Raw genomic sequence first — 26,446 nt, forward strand, 5'->3', positions numbered from 1 at the left:
GTCACTTCATATTTCTCTCTTTTTAATTATTTTGGTGAACAAAAAATGAAAATAATTATTTAATATATCATAAGGAGGAGAGTAAAGAACTGAGTGAAGTGGAGAAGGAACATCATGTCAAGCCTGGAGATAACTGTGGCAAGAGATTCAGTTATTCATCATCTCTGAAAACACATGAGTGGATCCACAGCAGATAGAAGCCACACACGTGTGATCAGTGTGGAAAGAGTTTCTCGTTTAATAGTCAGCTGAAGATACACATGAAGATCCATGCAGTGGAGAAACCACATCACTGCAGTCTGAGATCACAGTAACTAGTTCATCTTTATGTGCTGAGAAGCAAAGTCTCTTCTGTGTAAGTTAGTCACAGCTAAATCACCCTGTAGCTCAAGACTGGTCGCCCACTGAAGCTAAGCAGGGTTGAGTCTGGTCAGATCCTGGATGGGAGACTCCTAAGAAACTAGGCTGCTGTGGAAGAGGTGTTATTGAGGCCAGTAGGGGGCGCTCACTGTGTGGGTCCTAATGCTCCAGTACAGTGGTTCCCAAACCTGTCCTGAAGGACCCCCAACACTGCACGTTTTCTTTGTCTCCCTAATCAAACACACCTGATTCAAATCATCAGCTCATTATCACATGGGTTAATGAGCTGATGATTTGAATCCGGTGTGTTTGATTAGGGAGACAAAGAAAACGTGCAGTGTTGGGGGTCCTTCAGGACAGGTTTGGGAACCACTGCTCCAGTATAGTTTAATAAGCACCGTCCTTCAGATAAGATGTTAAAGGAGGTCCTGACTCTCTGTGGTCATTAAAAACTTCCATGAAACTTATTGTAAAGTGTAGGGGTGTAACCCAGTGTCCTGACCAAAACCCTCCATTGACCCTTATCAATCATGGCCTTCCCATAGTTCTCAAGCTTTAAATTTTATCACTAGAATAGTATGTGTGCTTTCTGATTTAACCTTGCCACGCAGGTCGCACATGTGCACTGAACGTGTCTTGCAGTAATCAGTTGTTTCACAAGGTGGCAGCAAGATCTGAAGATCTTTATTTTCTTTATTTATTTAGGGTAAGAGGTTATTTAAAAGTCAGGCTTCTTTTGGTTTTGTTACTTTCTTTTCTTTGGCGCCACCCATGTCCCCTCTTCCTCTTTGTGGTATTGACCATCTTACAGAAATACTGTATATATCCACTGTATATATTATTTATATTCTTTACGTGTTTGTCTTGCTTCACTCTTGCCTATATAACCTTTTTTTGTACTGAATAAAGGTATTGGCTTTTTACACAGTTACAAGTGGTGGTTCTCAGCACATAGATTATATGTTTCTCTTTAATGTAAATTTTAAATGTTAGACCCCTGAACCCCTAGACCAGGGGCCGGTTTCACAAAGATAGACTTTGACTATGGCTTAGATATAGTAGATAGTCAGACTTCAGATAGACATCTAAATCAGACCGTTGCACAAAGCACTTAAGACTCTGACTATCTTAAGTAGGACTACACTGCAATGCATTCTGGGTAAAATAAGACACTTTTCAAAACAAAAAACATGGCGGATCGAGTAAGCGCATTCAACCGCTCAGTGCAGTTTACCCCAGCGGTAAATATGTGTTTGTTGGAGGAGTATAAATGACGGAGTATGTTTTTATGTTTCCACTGTTCGATCGCGCCCGTGACTCTCTCTCTCTGAAACACACACACACACACACATTCCAGCATTGCAATCTTGACATCGCAGCATGTTATTATGCATTCACACCAAACGCAAATAGAGCGTCAAATTCGCGTCTAGTTCGACTCTTGAACATTTTGAATCCATTCGCGCGTCCAAGGCGAATAGGACGCGCATATAAAGCGAGCGTTTGAAGCGAAATAGACGGGCATTCAGACCTATGACTCCACTACGACTCTACTACCCCCTGTTTGAGCAGTCACGGTGTATTGCATTTCACGCATCGCCCGTGACGCTTGCGTATGAAAGGGAGCCCGTCGATCGTTGCTCGCGTTGACTATGTAACGGCCCTAACAGTTACAAGGACATTTTACTTGGGAATGTAGTAACAAGAAGAAATGTTTAAATTATGAGCCATTTTCCCTTTTCTTTTGGCAGTTTGTAATGTAACTGATTGTTACTGCTGGTTGCCAAGGTAACATAGAGTCTTAGACCTAAGTTAGCCTGGGGGTAAGGTGTCTAATTTTTTTGGTCTAAATTAAGTCAATCTTTATTTTTGTGAAACAGTCTAACTTGCATTAGACTAGTCTATGAGCAAATTTTAGACTTGTCTAACACTATAGACCGGTCTAAAATAGCTTTGTGAAACCGGCCCCAGGGCTATTCAATTACAAATTCAGTTGGGCCAGATTTTCAAACCAAGAAGGATAGCTGGGCCAGTTATTTCAGCGGCGAAGCAACTCGTAATGACACATTTTAAAACCAACACAAATAAATTTATTGAATACATGTAAGGTTTATTCATTGTTTCTTTTAACTTTGGTCCGTTTGCACATCAAAAGGTGCATAAAAATACAATAAAAGAGCTAACTGAACAGAGTCTGAGGTATTCCCTACTTTTTCTCATCTACTGCTATAGACATAGTATCAGCTTTCATCAGGTCTCCTAACAGCGTTTCATACACATCTGCAGCAAGAATTTCAACCCTACGAATGTTGGCAGTATCTGACAGGGGTACGTTTTTTATAGCAGATGCCACGCTCGTTTTAATTTTATCGTAATTTATCACCTCATCCACGACGGCCAGCATACAGTCCTTCACGGTTTAAGAGTCTGTGAATGGCCTTTTCTTTTTTGCCAATATCGAGGAAACACGAAGGGATGCTGCGGCATCTCTCTCTTGGGCTGTGAATGACCGCACCATGATAGTAATGCTCCGGTTGTAAGATGCAATCAAACTCTGCACTTTTGCTGCCCTCTCTTGAGATCATTGGCAATCATTGGCAATTTTACGTTTCAGTGTTGAGAAAGACATATTGATAGTAATCTAGGCTACTACCGGCACGCTCTGCATTGTTTGCGTTGTTGCTAGGCTATGTGGTCTCTACTATTGTATGAATTTACGTAGGGATGTGTGTTTTTGGCGAGACCACGGGCTGGGCCATTTAGAGGTTGCTTCCGGGCCGCCAATTGAATAGCCCTGCCCTAGACTATCTCGGGGGTTGTAACAGAGAGCCACAACTTTAGTTTAAAATAGGGATGCACGATATATCAGCCACCATATCACTTCAGATGCGCAGTTCACCATGATGGTTTTGAATTGCTCTCCTATGCTGACACATAAAAAAATAAACAAAAGAGATCTTGTTGCACGATAACTGGTGTCTTGTCCAGGGAATTGAACAACAGGGTAAAAAGCATAATTTTCAAGTCTTGAAGTATTTCAAGTCCGAAGATTTCATATCGGTGCATCCCTAGATTAAAAGAGTTCAAAATATTTTTATAGGTCACAACATCTAAAAATAGAGCAAAATAGGGAGAAAAATAGAGCAGACACTAGACAAAGATGAAAAGAATTCTAGGTCGACCACACCTGTGGAAGCTTTTTATTAATCAGAATATAAATGATTAAAGTATAATAGCCATTTGTGTAGCTGACTGTGTGTCTGTGTAGAAGCCTGTAAGAGAATGTAATGTGTTTGCATATGATGGACCCTCTCGCTCTGCCATTAAATCTATGGTAAGCTGTGTGTCTTGTTCTGCCTTTATAGAATATTTGTAGGATGACTCTCTAATCTAAAATAGGTTGGGGACTCTTGTTCAACTTTTAAAAAACAGACTGATTTCAGACATTTAAAAATGGAAGAATTAATAAACAACAGTGTTGCAGTGTTTGAGAATGTATGTGATGTATTTACCCCCACTTGGAGGAGAACTAAAGGAAAACTGTATGAAAAGACTGTGCTAGAACTGGTCCAGCAGTTGTTCTGCAGACCAGCTTGGCTTAATTTCTTTGTAATAAAGTGTATCTTCTGGCATCAAATCCCCATGACTTCGAGAGTGATTTTTTGACCAAGCATGCTATCAAATGGAGTATACTTTGAAAGGCTGTGCGTTCCACTTGTACACATACGCTACGCATAATAAAATCTGTTCATCAGCCACCAAGTGGTAGTTTTATGTAACAGCAGTGGCTCTGGACATGTGATTAAGAAGTCAGCTTTTTTTTTTTTTTTTTTTTTAAAGCACAATTTTGCTAGTTTTTTGTTTTTACAGTGAGGCATTTATTCTGACCAATATCTGACGTCTGTCAGATGTTGGAGCTTGACATTAAACAAACTTTGGGTTTAGACAGTTGGAGTCCAACATCTTCCTGATGTTACATTGATATACTGTGCCTGCTAGGCTCATACTACACACATTCATACTATATGTACCTACTGAAAAGAGGATGCCATTTTGGACACTGCCACACTCAAAACACTGCCCCTTACCATTCACGTCATACCGTTATGTTTTACCTGCAGACATAACCAATCCTCATTCTATTACACATGATGACTGCAAAAGATGAAAACAGGAAGATCCAGACCTACAGGTGTAACGTTTATTGAATACTGACCGGAAAGATCCTCAGAGGGTAACGACTGCAGAAGAATGGAAAGAGTGTGTGAATGAAGGTTGTTGTGAATGTGTGTAGATGTGTGTTAGTTACAGGATCAGAGAATGACACCGTTCCTCTATCATAGTCCAGATTCACTCTCACACTCCTTAGCCTCTGTTTAACAAGAAAGCCATACTGTTCAAATGGTGATTTGAACTGATCATATCGCACACACCAGACATCAGTGTTAAAGAAAACGTTTCCCTTCCTCTGGTTTGATGCTGTAGTTACTCCAAGACTCCAGACTAAACTCTCTTTAACCTCCACATCCCAGCAGTGTGTTCCTGAGCTAAAACCCTCTGAACCCACAACACAGTCATAACAGTCAAATCTCTCTGGATTATCAGGAGCCAGTTGTTCGTTTCTTCTCCGTTTCACACTGGTCAGATCATCAGACAGGACGAGACGTGGATTTGCAGTGTTTGGATCCAGAATCACAGGAGCTGATGAGACACAATCAAAAGATTATGAATTATGACACTCGTTCTGTTGAACAGTGTTTTATGGTGCATCACAGCAACTATAAACATTAAATATGTTAATAATATATTGACCCAGGAACACTTCTAACTCAGCAAAATCAGGATGTGCATAAGAACATAATTGAAAATATTTACTATAAGACCTAGTATGATCTTCCCTTACTACAAACCCTCAAATAATCTAGTATACATGTACTTTGTCATGAAAAACCATTAACTATCCACCCATCTGTATGTGTAATATTACAGATCTTCTCCAGACTTACTGTTTTGGACGATGCTCTGCATCTTCTTCCAGACTCTGAATGGCAGGTTGCCCAAGTAACGTGGCACATGAATCAAAGCTCCAGAAGGTATCTGTGGATCCGGCTGTGAGATCTGGACTCTGGAAGAACATTCAGGAGTCAGAACTGCAGTGGCTTTGGATCAGAACCAGAGAGACCAGAGACACCAGCAGATCACTCACCTTTCCACTGAGACTGGAAACTCCTGCAGAACAAACACACCATTTATCACCAAGAACTCAATCAATGAACCAATGATCAACCAATGATCTGAAATCAGACCTTGAGAAAGCAGACGTCATTGGCTTTCATCATCTCCTCCATGTCTTTGATTGTGTGTGAAAGAGCTGAGATGTGTGTGTTCATCTCCTCCAGCTTCTCCTTCATCATCTGCTTCTTCTGCTCCTCTTCCTCCCTCAGTGCAGTGACTGTAGCTTCTTCTTCATCTCTGAGAAACTGATGAAGCTTCTCAAACTGCTGTTTAATCTGACGCTCTGTGTGCTCAGCTTGAAACTGAAATCAAATCATATTCACATCAATCATCTCAAAGGCACAACTTATTCTGGAGCAGAATGAAGCGTGAGAGGCTAAATGTGGGTTAGTTAGCTACAACTTCAACTTTCTGAAGTACTTGTACTATAGCTGTAGATGTTCTGTCTTTGTAGGGTGAAAAATCTCATCAGCCTCTCTTCACAAAGTGACAAAGTTTTAAATGGCTTATGAATAAGATACATTCATATGTAATATTTTGCTGGGTAGTAACTAATTACATGTAATATGGATTCTGTAATCAGATTCCAAAAATGAAGTGCTTGTAATTAGATTATAATACTTTTTTAAAATACTCGTAATCAGACTACAGTTACTTTTATATTGATTACATGATTGCATGTTGTGCGCACAATGGCTATACATTATTAATAATTCATTGATTAATTAATTCATATCTTTCATATTTAAATTCCAGCTTTTCATTAAACTCACAAACCCCCTGCAGTTCCATCACGAACCCCAGTCTAGGAAACCCTGGCGTAATGTTATATTTAATTCACTTCATGTGTTTGATTACAACGAATGGAATATATGTATTTTCTTTCTCTTTGTATTTTTATATCAATATGGTACAAGATTATCCTATTCAAATCAACGTGGTAAACAAGTTAGGTGAAAAGTAATCTAAAAGTAATTAAAAAGTAGAAAGATTATGTACTTTGAATGTGTAATGGATTAATTTACTAACTACAATTTTTGTCATACAAATTGTAGTCGGTTACTGATTCCAAATTACAAGTAATCTACCCAGCACTGTTGAAAGCATAACAACTGAACCTTTAAGGAACATCAGTCAATAAATCATTTTTATTAACTCTATGAACATTATAACTAAAACATTGCAACCATGTCTGAATGAAAATGCATAATTTTAATATTAAACCGAACTATGTGCTGCTGGTGCTTTAGACATTATTGGTCATTTAGTGTTACTTGTACGTATGTATGTCTTCAAATTGTGTATTCTCTTTAAGACATTTGTACGTACAAGTGTCATCAATATTTTTCGTCCATCAATCCTCACCTTGATGTGTTGAACTGTTTCCTCAAACTCTTCTTTAATGTTTTCATTGTGTTTAAGTTTATCCTGTAAGGACTTCAGTGCTGTATTGAGCTCTTCCTAGAATTTAAAGTGAAAATCTATAAGACACCAGACATTTCTGTAATGTGTTCAAATCCTTAAATAAATCTTTCTTACCTTATATGATGAAACCGCTTCACTGATTGGTCTGACTTTATGATTGTCATGTTTCTGTGAATCAATACACACTAAACACATAGGCTGTTTGTCCTCCAGACAGAAGAGTTTGAGTTTCTCACTGTGTAAACTGCAGATCTCCTCAGATCCTGATGAACGCTTCTCCTTTCTCTCCTTCAGGAACGACTCACACAAGTTTTTTAACGCCAGATTGAACGGAGGTTCATCGCTTGAGGATCTTCTCCTGCAGAAAGGACACTCCTGTGTTTTCTTGGTTCTCCAGAACTGTTGAAGACACTCTTTACAGACACTGTGGCTACATGATAAAAAAACAGGATCCTTGAAGATTCCATGACACACGGGACAAATATAGTCATCTTCAGCTGCTGAAGCCATTTTCACTATTTGAGCTCCAGCAATCAAAACTTTACTTCACTTTCTGAACTATGTTGCAAAAATTAATAACCGGAGAATCACAAAGATCTTCTTGAAAGTGTTTTTCTTCATTCTCCACTGATCCCCGGAATTTTTTTTTTTTTTTTTTTTTTTTTTTTTTTGAGAGTGAGTTTGACAGAAAGGAGAAATAATGAGTCAGACTCTTCCTGGTCAATATTGTTAGACGGTGGAGTTTATTATTAACTTTGGTTATGTTGTGAATTAGGTCAGACCGCACCTCCAGGTTAAAGTTTAACAAAATGTGAAGCATTGACTCTCTCAGGTAGTGTATAATGCTCAGATCAAACTCAAATGAACACATGAGAGAACACAGATATTGATAATAATTAAAAAAAAAAAACACTAAAAAGACAGTACAGTTACATTTTGATCACTTGAAATCACATTATTTTATTTCATTATAATGAAACAGCAATAAGTGCTGAATTAATACTTATACAGGCCACTTTATTTGACTCATTCCTGTCTAAAAACAGCACTTGAAATGCCACATAAACATAAAAAACTATCAAAAACTGGCCAATGTACACGAGTCCGGGTCACCAGCAGAGCAGCACCGTCAAAATATCAAGGTAATTTAGATTTTTCATGTCATGAGCCCTTTTAGATTATTCTTACTTGAGCAAAATACTACAGAATAAGCCTTTTTATTTTTTTATTTATTTTATTTTTTAAAACAGGAAAAGATTAAGGACAATTGGGCCTGGCTCAGTATAAAACTGATTTTCAGCAGGTTCCTGCTCTGCAGAACATATAAACCACATACACAACAAAGCTCACACACTAGACAGCTAGAGACAACAACAGACACTCAAACCGAGATATTGGGCAACAGGGCTATAGAGCCGTCTCAATGGTCACAGATATACCTGTCCATTAAATGGCGAGCAAATGTTATTTTAAATAGTCTTCTTGATGTGATAGTTCTGATGTGCTGTGGGATCTCATTCCAGGTTTTAGTGAGCACATGAAAAAAAGATCTCTGTCCATAACAGTTTCTAAAAGCCGGTAAAGGCAAAAGTCCATTTGTAAAAGATCTCGTAGTGCGCTCAGACCTTGAGCTAAGTTTCGGAACCAATTCGGTTAGAGCAGTTACAGTGTGTCCATTTGAGATTTGATAAAACAGGTTTATCCCATGGCTTATTTTATAGTTCTGAAATGTCAAGGCATTACACAAAGATAGTGCAGTACAGTGGTGAGTCCAGCCTGGAAGCCTGACATGGATCTTATGAGCTCTATCTTTTACTGCATATGTATCAAAGGTGGCATACAAAAATCTGTTTTTATATACAGTATTTATGTATATGTGGCCAAAATCTTTGCATAAACATACAAAAACAGGAACCATCTGAAAGATATCTTTCAAACAATATCTTTCAGTATGACAGAAACACCTGAAAACTGTTAATCAGCTGCTCTTTTATTTGCAACTGCCAGGAAGCAACTTTTTCCAGATTTAAAAGACCCTCATTCAGCTATAAATTTCAGTTTTATAGTTGAATCAAATTAGTTTTATAATGAATGTACTTTACACGGTAATTGACCGTTCGCAAAACCCCGCCCTCGAACGGTCCTCGTCCAATCCTAGCTCAGCAACTGTAACTAAGGAGAAGGACCTCCGTCAAACATTGCGATTTCAGCACATGGTGAAACGATGCGCCTATGGCACCTGCAAGTCTGACACTAGGTACCCCAAAAGTTTAAGGCCATTTCACACCGGATGCGTAACGAAAAAGCGAATAGTTCGTGTGCGAATAGTTCGCGTCAAAACCCATCACATGAGCAGCGTAAACACGGTCTCTATCTCTATCTTTGACGATTAGCTTTCTATCCCAAATGTAGTTTAGCCTTCTAGCCAACACAGCACAGGACTATACAACGACGAAAACTATCACACAACATACTCACAGTCGTGATAACCGAGTTGGTTGGCAATGCTACGCCACACAATCATTGTCCTTGTAGTATGTGATTGGCTGAAGCCTTTTCTGTCGCCTCAAAAGTAAAAAAAAAATCGACATCGAAGCGAAAAAAATAAATGTCGTTTTTTCGCCGCAGCACATTCGCGTTCGGTGTGGAAGCGCTCATTACACAAACAGCTGATCAAAAAATAAAACCATCGCACGAATTATTCGTGCGTCAAAATCGCGTCCAGTGTGAAAGGACCTTTAGAGGGAGGGGTCGTTTTTTTCGCCTTTCCAAAACCCAAGATCCAAGCGGAAAGATGCCGACAATGGATTAAGCAGTGTGGGAGACCTCACTCACAGCTAAATGCCTCGAAGATTAATAAGCATACATATGTCAGCGTATATAATATATAAGCATCAGTCACGCCCGTTTCACATATACTCCGTAGTCCGTTTGCAGTGCGTTTTTTTTTTTTTTTTTTCGCACCCATGTTAACAGGTAACTTAAAGCTTTCACACTGCACGGGGATGCTGCAATCGTTTCCGCACCGAGTCTATTTTAAATGTGCTGCACGCGCTGAATTAAAGTGACAGCGCATGGTTCTTGGTCAAAACGAACACAGATTGACATGAAAATATAATAATCTCACCATAAATGCATTTAATAAAATAAAATGTAGTAAACTCACCATAGCCTAAATGTATTTTTGGACTTGCAGTCTTGGAGGAGTTCCGTTTGCACACAAGCACACACACACACACACACACACACACACACACACACACACACGACTTGTTTAAATACATTTATATTGTTAATAAATAACAATAAATTGTTGTTGTACCAGCAATATCTTCAAGTTTTGTTTTTCACTGTATTAATCTCAAATGTCATGATTTGCCAATGCAAGAGAGTAATAGTTAGCCTACCGGCACCTTTTTTCCCCCACTTCAAGCACTGGCCTCGATTGTTGTAATATTCCCGTCTTTGCTTATTTTAACATTTTGAACATATCCCTCCACTGCATATTGCAGCCATTTCTGTCGTGCCCTGGAGGATATGTCTGCTGCATTACTATGGAGCTCAACCCAGCCATGTGTCTGTTTCTCAATTGTTTGACGGGCGTAGTAACAATAACTAGGGGGCGTGGCTTTTGCGAACGGTCAATTGAACTGAACTGAATCAACATGACTCGAATCTGAATTTGGTCAAGTATGGTCAAGTAACCTCCACTGGACTACTTGAGATGGATTGACCTCCTAGCACATTATGCTCATTATGATTTGTTTACTGAATCACACACAACTTCTGTTTGGCTAGTGTCCCTGTAGCCCTGAGTGCCAGGAAAATGGCCTTCCTACGACTGATTCCTATGCTCTGAGCCTCCTTTATAGCACTCGCTCTCTCCTCATCGGTCACTCTTATCTTCCCTGTTAACTGGGCTAGATCTGATATGTATAAATCAGGAATAATATACAGACTTGTTCTGAAAATGTCAGAAAAAGATTGCTTAGCTTCTCGTCGTGACTCTTTTACTAAACGCCAGTATATTTTCTGCCATTCTGTCTGAGTGAGCCGTTTGTGCTCCCGTTTGTGTTGATTAATTTTTTCATCTAGTTTCTGCTTCTGAATCTCCTGAATGTGTTTCTCTGCTTCATCAAACATGTCATTGGTGAAGTGTGTCCCTCCATTTTCTTCCACCATCATCTCTATTTTACTGAGCAGATCTTTAAACTGTGGGAAACTGGAAGACTTGTTGTCTAGAAAGAAGGACCTGTTTCCACAACTGTCTACAAGGTTTTTAAGATCTTGATCACCATTCTGTAGAAACTCTTCAATGGTTTTATTTTCCTCCTCTAACTGATCTTTATGGGTGAAGAGGATCATGGTGTATTTTTCTATGTGTTCTCCAAACACTTCTTTGAGCTCCTTTATTGTGTTTTTCTCCTCCTCAGTGAATCGACCCGCTTTAATGATGATAATAAAAGCATGTGGCCCAGGAGAGGATAATGTTACACATTTAACTATTTCAGTAATAACCTCCTTTTCATCAAGTTCAGTATCATAAAGTCCAGGTGTGTCGATCACTGAGATCTCTTTACTTAACCTCACTGTAGTTTCTGACTGACACTGTTTCGTCTGAGACTTTGAACTGATGGAGGATTGAAACACGTTTTTGCCGATGATGGTGTTTCCAGTGGCACTTTTCCCGCATCCAGTTTTTCCCAGCAGAACCAGCCTGATCTGGTCCTTCCTCTCAGGCATCTGATGCTCATGTAAAACTTCACCGGAAACTACAACACAACAATTTCACTCATCTCATTAGTGTGATATTATAATTATAAAACATCCTCTTTTCTTTTAAGAACATTGATTGATTTACATGTAAAGCAGGGTTCCTCAAATCTGGTCCTGGAGAGTTCAGTTACATCCTTTATCAAACACACCTGAACAAGGTAATCAAGTTCTTCAGAGTTACAAAAAAATACCAGATAGGTGAGCTTGATCAGGGTTTGATCTAAACTCTGCAGAACAGTGGGCTTCTGGATTTGAGGAACCCTAATGTAAGGCATTAACAGATGCTTTAAATCAGGGGGTTTCAAGCCTGTCCCGGAGGACTGCCCTTACCTAGCACACCTGATTCAACTCATCAGCTCATTAGTAGAGACTGCGAGACTTGAAGTGAGTGTGGCAGATAAGGGAGGTTTCTCCAGGACAGGTTTAATAAAGGCACAATGTGTAATTTTCGCCACTAGAGGTTGCCTATTCAAAACAAAGGCGTGGCCGTAAATGAGCATGGAATCATGAGAGTTGTCGTCTTCACCTCCACAGCTGATGGAAAAGAATCCAACGAGGAAGAAATCATGTTCATTGATGAGCTAATGTATTAAAGTTTTACTAATGTTACGGCGAGTAGGGGTGTAACGGCTCTCTATAAAAAAATTTAACCGTACCGTTCTCCACCCCTGGTTCGGCACGCACTTGCACCGCGGTTCATCTCAAATCTGATGACGCGTCTATCATGTGGTGTGTTGGTAAAACAGACAGTTTCTCTAATGTATGTCGATGGGTGCACATGCTGGCTCCCCAATAATACATTACAAAAGTCATAATAAAAATAAAAAAAGTGGACAAAACTAAACTCGTTGTAAACTTTGTTCAATAAGAGTGTTGTATGCTGTAATATGAGCAGTCATTTACGCTGTCATATCCCGGGTGTTGATAGCGCGCGAGCAAAGGTGAGACCTGAACAATACACGTTGCTATCAGTGATTACACTAAACTCATTTAAGCTTTGCCAATTTAAACATTTGAGCACAAGACACGAAAGAGAACTCACGCACACTGTGAGAAGATTTGTGTGTGTGTGTGTGTGTGTTTGTGTGTGTGTTTGTGTGTGCACACATCCGAAGCACACACACGTCTCAGACAGCGCGCAAATATTGAGTTCTCTTTCAAGTCTTATGCTTGAACGGACAAATTCACACAAAAATGATGTCCGACTTGATGAGTATCCTAGCAGACTTAGTCTGTTATGCCTTAAGTGAACTTATACAGTCGAGAAAGACAACGCATGTGTATCAGTATCAGTGTACTGAATCTGTGCATTATGTCTTAAAGGGACAGTAGCCTAATATTCCTGCTGTCTGTTTTTAATGTTAATCAAACAACAAAAGACATGGAAATCAGTCACTGCTCTTGATTCAATAGCTTTTGTAACTTTAATAAGAATTAATCTTTAATTCAACAGTCCAATATGCATTGTTATTTTACAAAGTTAAGTTATAACGTTATGAGTGCGTTCATTTGGTGACTGCTATGAGAGACTTTGCAGTAATCTAGATCGATATTAGTAAAACTGGAAATTGAGGGTAACGCGGATATGACGTCATTGACAGGCGATGCAATGACACGGTCCGTGTCCTGGTTAAAATTGATGATTTCTTTGGATTTAAACATTGTTGGAAACGTTTGGGAGACATAAAGTAGATAAGTCAACAAAACAGAACATAGTTCTAGTGTTTTGTGGGATATTTTAATTTAAAAAATCTTACATGTTGTGCCTTTAAAATTCAGTGCTTTAAATAATAATAGCTTATAAAAATCACTGCTTTACATTTAATAAACAGGTAAGCCTAACACATCAAGTATCATTGAAGTAATTTATAATGACAAAAATATAAAATAAACTCACACAGGACACCAGGATCATCCATGCTTGAACTTCTCCTCATTCGTTCCATGGGAAATTTCCCTCTGTTCTCCATCATTATTCGTTCAAGCTTCTGCAGTAGTTCTTGTGTCTGACCATCTGATTTACTCCTGTTATTGAAACAATGAAACCTTCCTCCACATTCCCTCACCAGTCGCTGGAGATCCACATGGTTTTCCAGATATTCATCAATGGTCTGCGGTTCATCCAGATATTCCAGATCATCCTCATGAGTGAAAAGAATCATGATGTACTTCTGAACTTCAGGACCAAATAAACGTTTAATGTAATCCAGGATCTCTTCCTCACTTTCTACAGGTTCTTCTAGAGGAACGGTGAGCAGAACTGCGCTGAGACCTTCTGAACATCGAGAGACCAGTTGCTCCTTCATCATCTCCAGCTTCTCTTTATTCAGATCTGGATCCAGTAGATCTGGACAATCAATCACATGCACCTGCTTCTCTCCAATCTGTGTTTTACCCTCACAAACTTCAGACTCATGCTTCTTCTTATGTTTGTGCACTTTAAACTTCTTTTCTCCCAGAATAGTGTTTCCAGATGAGCTTTTTCCAGAACCCTTCCTGCCCATCAGAAGAAGTAGTATCTCTGGATCATCTGGACTGGAGCAGATCTCTGACATCCCTGAAAGAGACAGAAAATATGGAGTATGAATGTAAAATAAGGTGAAGTAAAGTGTATTGTATCGTCTGAAGAATGACAGACAAGAGAGGCTCCGTACACAGACACACCAGCCTAACTCACTTGCTCGTTTCTCTCTAGGGTTGGGAATCAATTCCAAAAAGAATCGATTCTGAGGTCTTGAGAATCAAGCGTTTGGAATCGATTCCATCAAGGCGAATCAACTTTTCATTTAGAACTTTTTCATTTCAACAAAGCATATTATTAATTTGCCTCTCCCTCGCTAATCGTGATTAGAAGTCTGATTCAATGTCCACAAAAGGTTCTTTCGGCTAGTCCGTTTCAGTGAACCAGAAAAAAAAAAAAAAAAAAAAACTATTCAGCGCTGCACAGACTTAAGAGCTACCTGCAATAGTAAAAAACACAAATTCCACATGCATCTGATTGACAGATAAACCACACGCTCTCACATATTGTTCTGTGTATTAACTTGCATGGATTAATTTTTCACCACAAGACTATAATACGCGCTAACAAAGTAAATAGGGTCAATTTTGATTTCAGTTGGACTTTAATGTTCTGGGCTGCGTTTCCCGAAACCTTCTTAACGCTACGTCGTTCTTAAGTTACACCTTAAGCTGTACCTCATCGATAATATGTGTTTCCCGAAACGTTCTTAGTTAGCTTTACCTTATCACTGTTGCAGGTCTATATGAATATAATTCTGAAGGGCATCCAAGATGTAGGTGTCTTTTTTTCCGCAGTAGTTTCAATTTTGATATTTTTAGGTCAAACCGTTCTTGTCTGACAGTCATATCATGCAGGTCTATGGTCACCCCCTCAAAGAGCATGCACAGAGAAGTCCAAATTAAAACAATTCCCCATCGTCCAAATTAAACAATTCCCCATCGTAAGTACACATTGATGGCCTAAGACACGAAACGAGCTGTTTGTGTGAGAAAACTAACAGTATTTATATAGTTTTTACCTTTTGTAGACAGCCACGTCCGAGTGATCTGAGGGCGCGGGCGCTTCCTATTGTGTGACGTGTGCGCAGACTGGTGCATAGATATATATACAATAGATGCCGCCTTGGCTACGGCAGCTCATTGGAACGAGGCGACATCTAGTGTCGGCGACATCTAATGCCAGATAATCTTTCTCTCAAAGTCGTTCAACACTGTTTATGCATCAGTAGATCGCGTTGCAGTGATAAGATCTTCATTCACGCTATCAACAGGCTGTCATCTGCTCAATGCTGGAATAGATCTAAATACTTAAAAAACTTCTCATGATTCGTTAATCCCGATAGCTGTAATAGTAAAAACGTATAAAAGCTGTAATAGTAAAAGTTTTCCAGATAGCTCTACATATAATGCCAGATGCAGAAACAAATGTGCTTTATAAACACAATGATGGAACAGTCAGAGAAAAACTAATATTAACAAAATGAAAAGGGTCAAGAGCCCAACTAAAGCAAACACTGACCACCAAAATGGTAACTTGAAAAGAAAAATCCTCTGTGTTTGGATTTGTACATCCAAACACAGAGCAACTGCCATGCTTCGTTCGCTCGTTTCCACACTACAGAGTGTTAAAATTAACACTGAAGCAGTGTTGAAGTTAATGAGATAATTAAGTGATTAATTAAGTGATGATTGGCTATTAGTGGTGACACCTGATGATAATATGCAGAATCATTGACGGAAAGAGAAAAAACAATAACAGAAAAAAGAGAAACACAAGAACTACTGACTTCGAGCCATTACACATTATTGGACTTATTATTACCAGTTTGACTTTATTTCTGTCATACATCGACAAAAGTTCTTGAGAGTCAACAGAAGTTTAGACGGTAATGTTTTATGGAATTTTTCTTTTCAAGTTACCATTTTGGTGGTCAGTGTTTGCTTTAGTTGGGCTCTTGACCCTTTTCATTTTGTTAATATTAGTTTTTCTCTGACTGTTCCATCATTGTGTTTATAAAGCACATTTGTTTCTGCAAGAGAAAACATGACCTGCTCACAATATGTTTTGATGATAATGACATTATCATCATGTAGTATCCTGATTCACGGATGTCATTCGGAGTCTAAATCTTTGACTATATTCTTGATGTCTCGTTTTAGTATTGGTGATTGTAGCTCTGAGATTCTACAGTTTGAGATCCAACAGCAATATGAAAAATTTTGAAAATACTTTGAGCAAAGAAGTTATTGTGTTTAAACGCACAGACATCAATAATCAGCATATGAGCCTCAACAATGGTGACAATAAACAAACTAGTGACAAACAGATCAACTCTGAACATCACAAAACAAGCTACTAAAGTCAGAACAAAACAATAGCAAAATAAAAGCCAACAGAAAAAACAATGAAAATTACAGGACAATTCAGCTGCATAATTTATTCATGCTGCAATGCATGATGTCAGCCATTGATGCGTTCTGACTGGTGGCTCCCATCATGCATTGCAACATTAAGCATTTGTTTGATTGTCACCATTGTTGAGATTCATATGTAGATTCTTGATGTCTGTGTGTGATTTCAAATCCATCAGATCTTTAAAACATTACTGGAAGTAACTACTGTAGTGAAAAATTAATAAAACATATAATTATAATGCTGGGTGACATCATTGAATCAGGTCACTAGTAATTTCATCATCAAATCATAACCAGGGCTGCATTTCTAAAAGCATCTTAAGCCTAACTTAATCGCAGACCAACTGAAATAAATGGTCTATACGATCAAATTAGGCTTGCGATGTTTTCAGGAAACACAGCCCAAATCATAGTTTCTCTTGCCACAACACATATGCTCTATAAACACAGAGTTGGAGCAGCCAGAGAAATACTAATGTTAAGTAATAAAGTGTCAAGAGCCCAACTAAAGCAACCACTGACCACCATAACGGTGACATGAAACGAAACATTCCATAAAACATTACCATCTAAACTTCTGTTAAATCTAAATAAGAACGTGTGTAGATGTATGACAGAAATAAAGTCAAACTGGTAAAATAATAAGTGCAATAATGGCTCGAAGTCAGTAGTTCTTGTGTTTCTCTTTTCTGTTCTTGTTTCTCTTTCCTTCAGTGAGTCTGCTTATTATCATCAGGTGTCACCACTAATGGCCAATCATCACTTAATTAATCACTTAATTATCTCATTAACTTCAACACTGCTTCAGTGTTAACTTAATTATTTCATTAACTTCAACACTGCTTCAGTGTTCATTTTTAACACCCTGTAGTGTGGACACATATAAACACTGAGGAGTGTTAATTTAACACTGGGGATTTTGCTGTGTACCGTTTTGTCATTATACAATGGAATGCCTGTTATTTTACAGATTTGTTGTAATTTAAAGGTGCCGTAGAATGGATTATTTTATTATTTTATAATGTTTCCTGGGGTGCCCTTATAATGTTAGTATGTTTTTTAGATCAAAATTTGTTATAATTTAGAAATAAAAGGCATATTTCCTAGCCTGATTTCATTCCCTGGTTTGAACACTCTGTTTGAAGGGGCGTGTCTGCTGTGAGACTTCAGTGTTGTTGCCCACTGCTGTGATTGGCTGACATGCTTGCATATGAAATATCTGGCATTATATGTAGAGCTATCTGGAAAACTTTTACTATTACAGCTTTTATACGTTTTTACTATTACAGCTATCGGGATTAACGAATCATGAGAAGTTTTTTAAGTATTTAGATCTATTCCAGCATTGAGCAGATGACAGCCTGTTGATAGCGTGAATGAAGATCTTATCACTGCAACGCGATCTACTGATGCATAAACAGTGTTGAACGACTTTGAGAGAAAGATTATCTGTCTGAACTTGAACAATTAACACATCAGAAATTCACATAACCCACTGGTTCTCCAGAGGCTCAGATGAAGGAACTAAAAAAATACTTTTGTGTTCATTTGTACATCCAAACACTGAGCAACTGCCATGCTTCGTTCGCTCGTTTGCAAGCCACGATGTCTCTCGAGGAAAAAACAATATCGCGCTGGATCTAGATAACACAGTGTAAATTATTGTTAATAAAATCACTACTTACCGCTTGCGGGAATATAACGTTACTTGAAATTGCCCCCTTCGTCCGTTTGAGACGCCAAGAGAAGCCTGGCTGATATGTTCCAGGTTAGAAAAACAGTCCGTGGTGAAATGGACAGAGCAACTAACAACTTCGAATTAAACTGTAGTGGTATCAGATTATAGATAGATTATAGATAGATCTGCCATTTTCCCTATGATCCTCCTCCTGCTTGTTTCTTCACCTGCAGAACTTCTGATGATTCGGCTGTGCAGTTCCGCCTGGCATTGAACATGGGCTGGCATATGCAAATTTTTGGAGGCGTACATATTATTGATCCCAACTGTTGCGTCACAGTTGGTGTTATGTGGAGATTCGCCTGTTTTTCAGGGGTGTTTTTCAAAAACGAGTTTTAAATAAGAAAGAGAAAACTATGGTGTTTGAGACTCACTGTATGTCATGTCCATGTACTGAACTCTTGTTATTTAACTATGCCAAGATAAATTCAATTTCACATTCTAGGGCACCTTTAAAGGTCCACTATTACATTTACAGGTAACTGCTTGTATTTTGGTTTTATGTTTTTTAAAAGGAAATTGTATGTATTTTTATTTGTACAGAGTAATGTGTAATTTTACATAAAATATCAAGTAATATTTTACAGATTCTTTCTGTAAAATTAGAAAACAAAGAAAAGAAGGTATAACTGCAGAAATCAACAGTCATTCAACATATTTTCCTTGAAGATCATAAGCATGTGGGTTAAAGTGAGTTTTTTTAGATTAAATACTAGTATTTGTACACACGGTACAGTAGCCTATATTGAATAAATTTTTATTTTACTAGTCTCTAAATCTTGTCTTTCAAATAGATGCTCATTTTAATCATCATTTCATTGTCTTATTCTCCCATAATTTCAATAATTCAGTTCGTGCGCAAGTTCTGCTCGATTCCTCTCCACTAATATTCTCTCAATCTGATTCGGGCTGAAACTGATAATGAAATATTTACGCCTGTGTTTACATTACACCGGAGCACATGCAACTGCTGTTATGGTAACGGAAACGGACGTGACGTTTCCGGACAGCGTGAACTAGGCGCTTAGCGAATCACAACACACACTGGGCCAAGCTGACCAATCAGAGCCCGTCGTGTATTTCTGAGGGAGAGGCTTCTTATAACCAGGAAATCATCAGATCGGTTTACGAGGAGGGATACAGCGGTGCAGAATAAAGGTAAATTATATGAAAAAAGCGGGTTTTTTAATTTATTTTTAACACGTTAGACTGCACCACATAGCCTAAACACATTAAGCCTTCTGAAAAAAAGCTGATCAACCCTTTAACAGCTACTGAACACTATATAACACTATAAGTCTTGAAGGATTACAGTGCTATTTTGAACCAATAATAGGATTAAAAAGAGGAGAATGAGCATTTAGTTATCTGACTCCAATAATCTGATCCCTTTAAAGTTGTTCTTGTTCTTTAACATGTTTTAGTATCTAGATTGAATGGAAGCTTGTTTCCGCCACTGAATAATAAATAATTAATAATAATTGCGACTTTTTATCTCACAATTCTGACTTTTTTTCTCACAATTGCGATATATCAATTCAGAATTGTGACTTTTTTTCTCAGAATTGCGAGATATGAAGTCAGAATTGTGAGAAATAAAGTCGCAATTGCGTGTTATAAAGTCAGAATTGTGAGATATAACTATTCTGAGGAGTCTCTCACAGCCGCATGCGCGAGTGCTCTCCATGTCAGCATTTGAAACTGAAAGCGTCCTTCTGTCAGCGAGTTTAGCATTTTTAATATATAATCCCACTGCATTCCAAAAGACATAAATGATGCCTTCGTAGAGCATTTGTAAGGAATACACCGGCGGGCGAGACCATGCACTGCAAGCATAACATCAAGCAAATCACAGTGCATCGGAGTAGGCCTATCAATTTTTTCCCACACCCTTAATTTTAATGAAGAAACAGGATAATGTTCAGGTTAGTAATAAAATGAGTTGTGAATTAGCATCAGTTACTTTACAATATACAGACAAACAGGCATAAATGCTTAGATGTGATATTTAGTACAAAAACAAACTCAGTAAAGGCCTATTTACTTCTGCGTCGAACTCACGCTGTAGCTACGAATGCACACGCAAACTTATAGTCATGATGAAGGTGTAAAATGGTCCCAATGGTCCCTACGTCGTAGGCTGTGTGTAGCACGCGTACCCTTTGGCGTAACCTGACGTGCACCTCTCCAAAAATGTAACAACGCGTCAACTCTACGCGGACGCAAGCGCTGCGATTGGTCTGCTAGGACCGCTCCCTCGGGTTTCACATGCTCCCTCTGCATGAGTAATTGCGCGTCAACGCGGACAACGACGCAGAAGTATAAATGAAAACCAACGTATTGACTACAGCATAGAGGCTCCGGCGTAGGTTCGACGCAGAAGTATAATGAGGCCTTAACTGATATATTTTTTGATTTTGCTAGATCAACTCCTCCCACACTGGAATTCATCATCAGTGAAGCTCCTCCCACAACAATCACATCATCAGTGAAGCTCCTCCCACAACAATTACATCACATCATCAGTGAAGCTCCTCCCACTGTAATTCACCAATCAATGCTGGAATATTCCCATAAGCTACAAGTGAAGACGAGCACAATGCATCAGGAAGAGCTGATATCTGTAAAGACTGAGTTTATTAAAGAGGACAGTGAGAACATGAGTGATCCAGAACCCTGCAGAATGAAACACACTGAAGATCCTGAAGAACAAAGAGGTTGGTGTTTATTCTTCATTCATTCATGATGCTGAAGAACATTCATGTTAGAAACATTCAAGCACTTCATCACATTTAGATAAACAGTTACAATATAAAATGGTACAAAATGTTCTTGTTTGTTTTCAACAAATGGTCAGTAAAGGTCATAAATATTATTTTAGCTCTTTTTTTGTTGTTGTTACATTTATATCTGGTTCAAAAATTGCCAAAATTTTAGACATTTTTCACTATAGTTATTATTATAATTATTTTTGCAATAAACAGTTAATGCCAAAACTGTATCAAGTAAATTAACTTTCCAGAAAGGCTGACATGGTTGTAATCATAACTTAACCAAACTCTGATGAGAGAAACATGTAGGACACAGATAATACACTAATAAAAATTGTTAAATTAGAACAAGCTAAAGATTGTTCTGACGGCAACGTAATGACATCTTATAATTAAAAAAGACACCTGACGAAAAGCATGACGCATTTCTGGATCTCTATAAGGAAACATCCAAGCGACCAAAACAATATAAAAGTTAATAGATACATTTAACGCCTATTAAACGAGCCCAGTTCTCCTCGTGCACGCTCTGTTTACAATTTGCTGTCCGCATCGCTCTTACTTTCCAAAAGAAGATTTGCACTTTTTCCACTATGCCATGAGGGAGGAGGGGCGGGGATGCAATGATAAGACGATCGCTCGGATGGATCTCATCTCACCCATATTTATGTACAAAAAGTTTCCCCGCAAATAAGACTACTGGTACATTTAAAAATCTGGCCACCGTAATAACTACTAACGATGCAAATTACAAAATAAATAAACTAATCTTCCCTGGAAAGTTACAATATAGACGTAAATAACTTTTACTAGCAGTGATTTTAAATGGATTTCTCCAAATAGCCTGCCAAACTTTACCTGTCGAGTAGAAACTTCGCGACTGAGGCATTAGTGGGAAGCCCAACCTGTGTTTTCAGCGCATGCCATCATGTGAATGAATCTCCCAAAAACACTTGTTTCTATCTTCTATCTTTCTCTTCTTCTCAAACACCTCGTAGACTTTTTTCTCTTATGACCCTCAGCCATTTTCAAAGGAATGCCTGAAACCGTAGCTCACCACACATATAAACCTGAAAGTGCGCATGCACAGAAAGCGAAAACTACCTAGGGACGAGCACATACGACGGCCTTACGTAAACATATCACCAGAATGATTGACAGTTAGGAGGACCAATAGTCTTGATGATCCGCTGGAAATTTTTTTTTTTTAATTTGTAATGAGCAATTCATTTAATTTTATTTTTTAAGCAGATTTGTCACGTGACAGTATTAATTAAAGTTTCTTAAGTTAACTGCATCAAGCCACTCCTATAATATCTGTCACCACTCAAATTAATTGAGTAGGTTGAACATGAGCTGTTCATTTGAAAATGACTGTAAACCTGTGTGGAGAAGTGTGTGCACGCCAGTAATGACACTGCAATGGTTGTGATATTATGTTTTCATCAATTCAAGGTATAGCCAGGGCCGACTGCCGCTCTAGGCAAAACTTTGTTGAAGATTAAAATTGTGAGTGTTGTGTTATTTTCAGTATTTTTGTGTAATGTATTTTGTGAAGTCAGGGTGTGTCTGTAGGCATGTGTGCTAGGAGAGGCATGGGATGAGACATGGGAATGTACGTCTATTCTAAACATAGTCATCATGTGTTTCCACCTCGTAAGGAAATCTCTACCTAGAGGTCTTTTGTTAGAGTATAACATCCAAATTGAGTGTGTTACCCGTTATATATATTATATAGATTGTTTAATTTGAGGTGTTATTTTTAACCTTTAATAATAATACCAGCTGACAGGGCTCTCTGTTTACAGTATTAGGTGAGTTTCTTGAGGAAAATTAACATTCTGTACCCAATATTTATCCAAATGATTCGATATTGAATCAAGATCAGAATCAAATCACAAAGATAAGTCTAGTGTGACCGGCCCTTAATAATTAAAGTTTTTTCGTAAAATAAATGAAATATCAGTCTAAAAGTTGGTGTCAGAATTATGGCACTATTGTATATTTTTTATGTTAAAATTACGTTAGATAATTGTGTCGTTGATCTATATTTAATATTCTCACTACAGAAACATGGTATTTGTGCCTATAATGCTTTGAAAAATAATAATTGGAATATCAATGTACCTCATTTATCATGAAAAGTTTCAGGGACGTATAATTGATTTATAAAAATGCATAAAAGTGGTTGTAATATTTTATAGCTGTTGCTTTCTGCTATTACATCCTTTCTGCTTACATGTCCTTTCACTTTATATTTCTCTCTTTGAAATATTATGTACTAAAAATTAATTTTAAAATAAAATTATTTTTCTTTCTTCACATTTCATTTCAGACCTGATGGAAGTGAAGGAGGAGAGTGAAGAACTGAGTGAAGAACTGAGTGAAGTGAAGGAGGAGAGTGAAGAACTGAGTGAAGTGAAGGAGGAGAGTGAAGAACTGAGTGAAGAACTGAGTGAAGTGAAGGAGGAGAGTGAAGAACTGATGAAAGTGAAGGAGAAACATCAAGTCAACCCTGGAGAAAAACCTTTGAGTCGCTCAAAGACAAAAAATACATTTTTAAAGAAAAGAAGAGCCAATAAATCTTTCACATGCACTCAGTGTGGAAAGAGTTACACAAGCAAACAATATACTGAGATTCACATGAGAGTTCATACAGGAGAGAAGCCGTTCTCATGTGATCAATGTGGGAATAGTTTCAGTCAATCATCATCCCTTAATGTTCACATGAGGATCCACACTGGAGAGAAGCCGTTCACATGTGATCAATGTGGGAAGAGTTTCAGTCAATCATCATCCCTTAAAGAACACATAATGATCCACACCGGAGAGAAGACGTTCACATGTGATCAATGCGGCAAAACATTTCTTAGGTCATCAAACCTGAAGAAACACCTGACAGTTCATATGAAGGAGAAGCCACATTCATGTTCTGTGTGTGGAAAGAGTTTTTCACGGCTGAAATCTTTACGAAGACATCAGAAAATTCACACTGGTGTGAGAGAGTACGTGTGCTTTGAGTGTGAGAAGACTTTTACTACAGTGATATATTTAAAACGGCACCAGAGAATTCACACTGGAGAAAAACCTTACAAGTGTTCACACTGTGACAAGAAATTCAGTGATTCATCATCTCTGAAATTACATGAGAGGATCCACACTGGGGAAAAACCTTACAAGTGTTCACACTGTGACAAGAGATTCATTCAGTTGGGACATCTGAAAACACATGAGAGGATCTACAGCGGAGAAAAACCTTACAAGTGTTCACACTGTGACAAGAGATTCAGTCAGTCAACACATCTGAAAACACATGAGAGGATCCACAGCAGAGAGAAGCCGCACACATGAAGATCCATGCAGTGGAGAAACCACATCACCACAGTCTGAGATCACAGTTCATCTTTATGTGCTGAGAAACAAAAGCTGTGTCCCAATTCAGAGGCTGCATCCTCCAAAGGCCGCATTAGAAGGCCGATTGCGTCACAGCGGTGCGACGAAGGCTGTCCCAATTCAAAGGATCCTTCTAATGCGGCCCACCGTCAGTGTTGCCAAGTCCGAGGTTTTCCCACGGAATTGGGCTACTTTTAAGTTGTTGCCGCAGTAAAAAAAATTCTGCGGGTTGATTTCCACCCTTGTAAGTTTGATTTTGCCACTTCGACACACCCACAACATCCATCAGACGCACAAATCCAGTGGAGAATTCAGCCGCCCGATGGAGAAGAGCCGATGGGTTTTTTGGACTACTTTTGTTGCACAGATCTAGCAACCCTCCTACCGTCCTTCTTTCCCCGGGCCGCGAAGGACAGAACGAGGAACAGCAACAGCCGAGAGGATGAGCTGATTGAGCTAGTTCGGGAGGACATGAAGTTTCAGAGAGAGACAGAGGAGATCACAGGAGAACAGGGAGAGAATGAACAGATTGTTTTCTCTTCTTGACAGTTTAAATAAACTTTTGCTTATGTGAATTAAAATTAGTAAATTTAACAATCGTATACACTATTTTTATGCAAGTTATAGTTTACAAATGAAACAAAAAATATTGTTTATTTTTGTAATGAAAGCTATGACTTGTAAATATAATAAAGAAAATATTCTGTAATTTTCTTGTCAATGAATTTGTTCATTTGATGCAAAATAAATTGTTCTATACATTTTTACTTACAGTACTTTTTACAACTATTTACAAGATAAGTTATGTTTCAAATATAAAAAAACTAAATAAGAGTATGAAATTAAATAAATAAAATTAACAGTATACATAAAACAGATTGTAAGAAAACATTTTTCTGTAGACTGTTATTGAGCTGAGCAGGAGATCCGGGATGAGCTGCACAATAGACGCTGGTAAGGGGGGGGGGCGCTCTATGGCGGCAAAGCAGTAAGACGTGTTTGGCAGGGCTCCTGGCATGCTTACCTAATTTAGTGTTTTTTTCTTAAAGTATTCTTTCAAAACTCGACGCCAGAAGCTTTAGTATTGGACCCTCTTGTTAAGTCGACTCTAAAAACTACGAAAATGGCGACAAATCTCAGAAAATACAAGTACACGGGACCCACGGGCGATAGGCCGAACGCCTCCTCGGACCGGAATACTTCTAAGGCCATGAGTGAATTGACTCCACCCTCACCAAATTCCAGCGAAACGAACACGTCTGGTTTGAAGTCTGAAATACTTCTAGCACTGAAGTCTGATATTTCAGCGGTGATTAAATCAGAACTGAAGGATGCCCTTGCAGAAGACTTTGACTTTCTTAAGAGTGAATTACGAGCGGTGAAATCCGAAATAATAAACAGCACCGCGGCGCTTCACTCAGAGTTAGACCAAGTCAAAGCGAGTGTCAACGATATAGAGGGCGGTTTATCTAATTGGTCGGATGAGGTTGTCGCCCTACAGAGTACAGTGGGTGAGTTGAAATCGGAGCTAAAAGAACTAAAGGTGAAATGTGAGGACATGGAGGGCCGGATGAGGAGGTGCAACGTGCGAATTCTCGGCGTTCCCGAGACACCGGATTCCAGCTCATCCATAGCAGTCGCCAAGATGCTAACTGAGGTGCTACAGCTCGGGAAAGAGCCACTGATTGATCGCTCACATCGTACACCGGGACAAAAGAAACCGGGCGGTAAACCAAGAGTAATTGTTGCTAAGTTGCACTATTATCAAGACTGTGCGGAGATTCTGCGCTGTGCACGCACTCGTGGCCCA

General features: G+C 38.6%; 5 protein-coding genes across 8 annotated transcripts in view; 1 reads left to right on the forward strand and 4 right to left on the reverse strand.

The window, feature by feature from the left end:
* Positions 1–26,446, reverse strand: part of LOC307163140 (uncharacterized protein) — a 444,167-nt gene that overhangs the window by 303,338 nt on the left and 114,383 nt on the right. The gene's annotated exons all lie outside the window — the stretch shown is intronic.
* The window catches only part of LOC307166031 (uncharacterized protein), a gene marked incomplete at its 3' end in the record, with an annotated part of 187,735 nt that overhangs the window by 110,655 nt on the left and 50,634 nt on the right, over positions 1–26,446 (reverse strand). The window lies entirely within an intron of this gene.
* LOC307163268 (uncharacterized protein) lies at positions 245–25,343 on the forward strand. 4 transcript variants are annotated; one of them, XM_079879297.1, is made up of 4 exons: positions 19,548–19,630; positions 20,897–21,189; positions 22,699–22,814; positions 23,579–25,343. In XM_079879297.1, exons 3-4 carry the CDS (start codon positions 22,787–22,789, stop codon positions 24,592–24,594), a joined length of 1,044 nt encoding a protein of 347 aa, XP_079735423.1. In that variant the 5' UTR covers positions 19,548–19,630; positions 20,897–21,189; positions 22,699–22,786; the 3' UTR covers positions 24,595–25,343. The 4 variants fall into 4 exon arrangements, with proteins under 4 accessions (XP_079735425.1, XP_079735423.1, XP_079735424.1 ...); XM_079879298.1 differs by having other exon boundaries at positions 22,699–22,752; positions 23,579–25,337; XM_079879296.1 differs by lacking the exon at positions 22,699–22,814.
* On the reverse strand, positions 4,197–7,738 carry LOC307167485 (E3 ubiquitin-protein ligase TRIM35-like). Its single transcript, XM_079886624.1, has 6 exons — positions 7,135–7,738; positions 6,961–7,056; positions 5,667–5,897; positions 5,567–5,589; positions 5,367–5,485; positions 4,197–5,061 (listed from the first exon to the last, which is right to left on the reverse strand). The coding sequence occupies exons 1-6, from the start codon at positions 7,528–7,530 to the stop codon at positions 4,562–4,564; spliced, it is 1,365 nt and encodes a 454-aa protein (XP_079742750.1). The 5' UTR covers positions 7,531–7,738; the 3' UTR covers positions 4,197–4,561.
* On the reverse strand, positions 9,931–14,351 carry LOC307166038 (GTPase IMAP family member 8-like; the record flags this gene model as incomplete). Its single annotated transcript, XM_079884158.1, has 2 exons — positions 9,931–11,792; positions 13,694–14,351. The coding sequence occupies 2 exons, from the start codon at positions 14,349–14,351 to the stop codon at positions 10,786–10,788; spliced, it is 1,665 nt and encodes a 554-aa protein (XP_079740284.1). The 3' UTR covers positions 9,931–10,785.

This window comes from Squalius cephalus, assembly GCF_949319135.1.
Source record: "Squalius cephalus genome assembly, chromosome: 1".
Lineage (NCBI taxonomy): Eukaryota > Metazoa > Chordata > Actinopteri > Cypriniformes > Leuciscidae > Squalius > Squalius cephalus.

Coding starts and splice junctions, on each gene's coding strand:
- LOC307167485 (XM_079886624.1), bottom strand. CDS start 7,530: ATGGCTTCAGCAGCTGAAGATGACTATATTTGTCCCGTGTGTCATGGA. Junction 5,898..6,960: donor AAACAGTTCAACACATCAAG/GTGAGGATTGAT, acceptor ATTTGATTTCAG/TTTCAAGCTGAGCACACAGA. Junction 5,486..5,566: donor TTTCCAGTCTCAGTGGAAAG/GTGAGTGATCTG, acceptor ATGTTCTTCCAG/AGTCCAGATCTCACAGCCGG.
- LOC307163268 (XM_079879296.1), top strand. CDS start 21,030: ATGCTGGAATATTCCCATAAGCTACAAGTGAAGACGAGCACAATGCAT. Junction 21,190..23,578: donor AGATCCTGAAGAACAAAGAG/GTTGGTGTTTAT, acceptor ATTTCATTTCAG/ACCTGATGGAAGTGAAGGAG.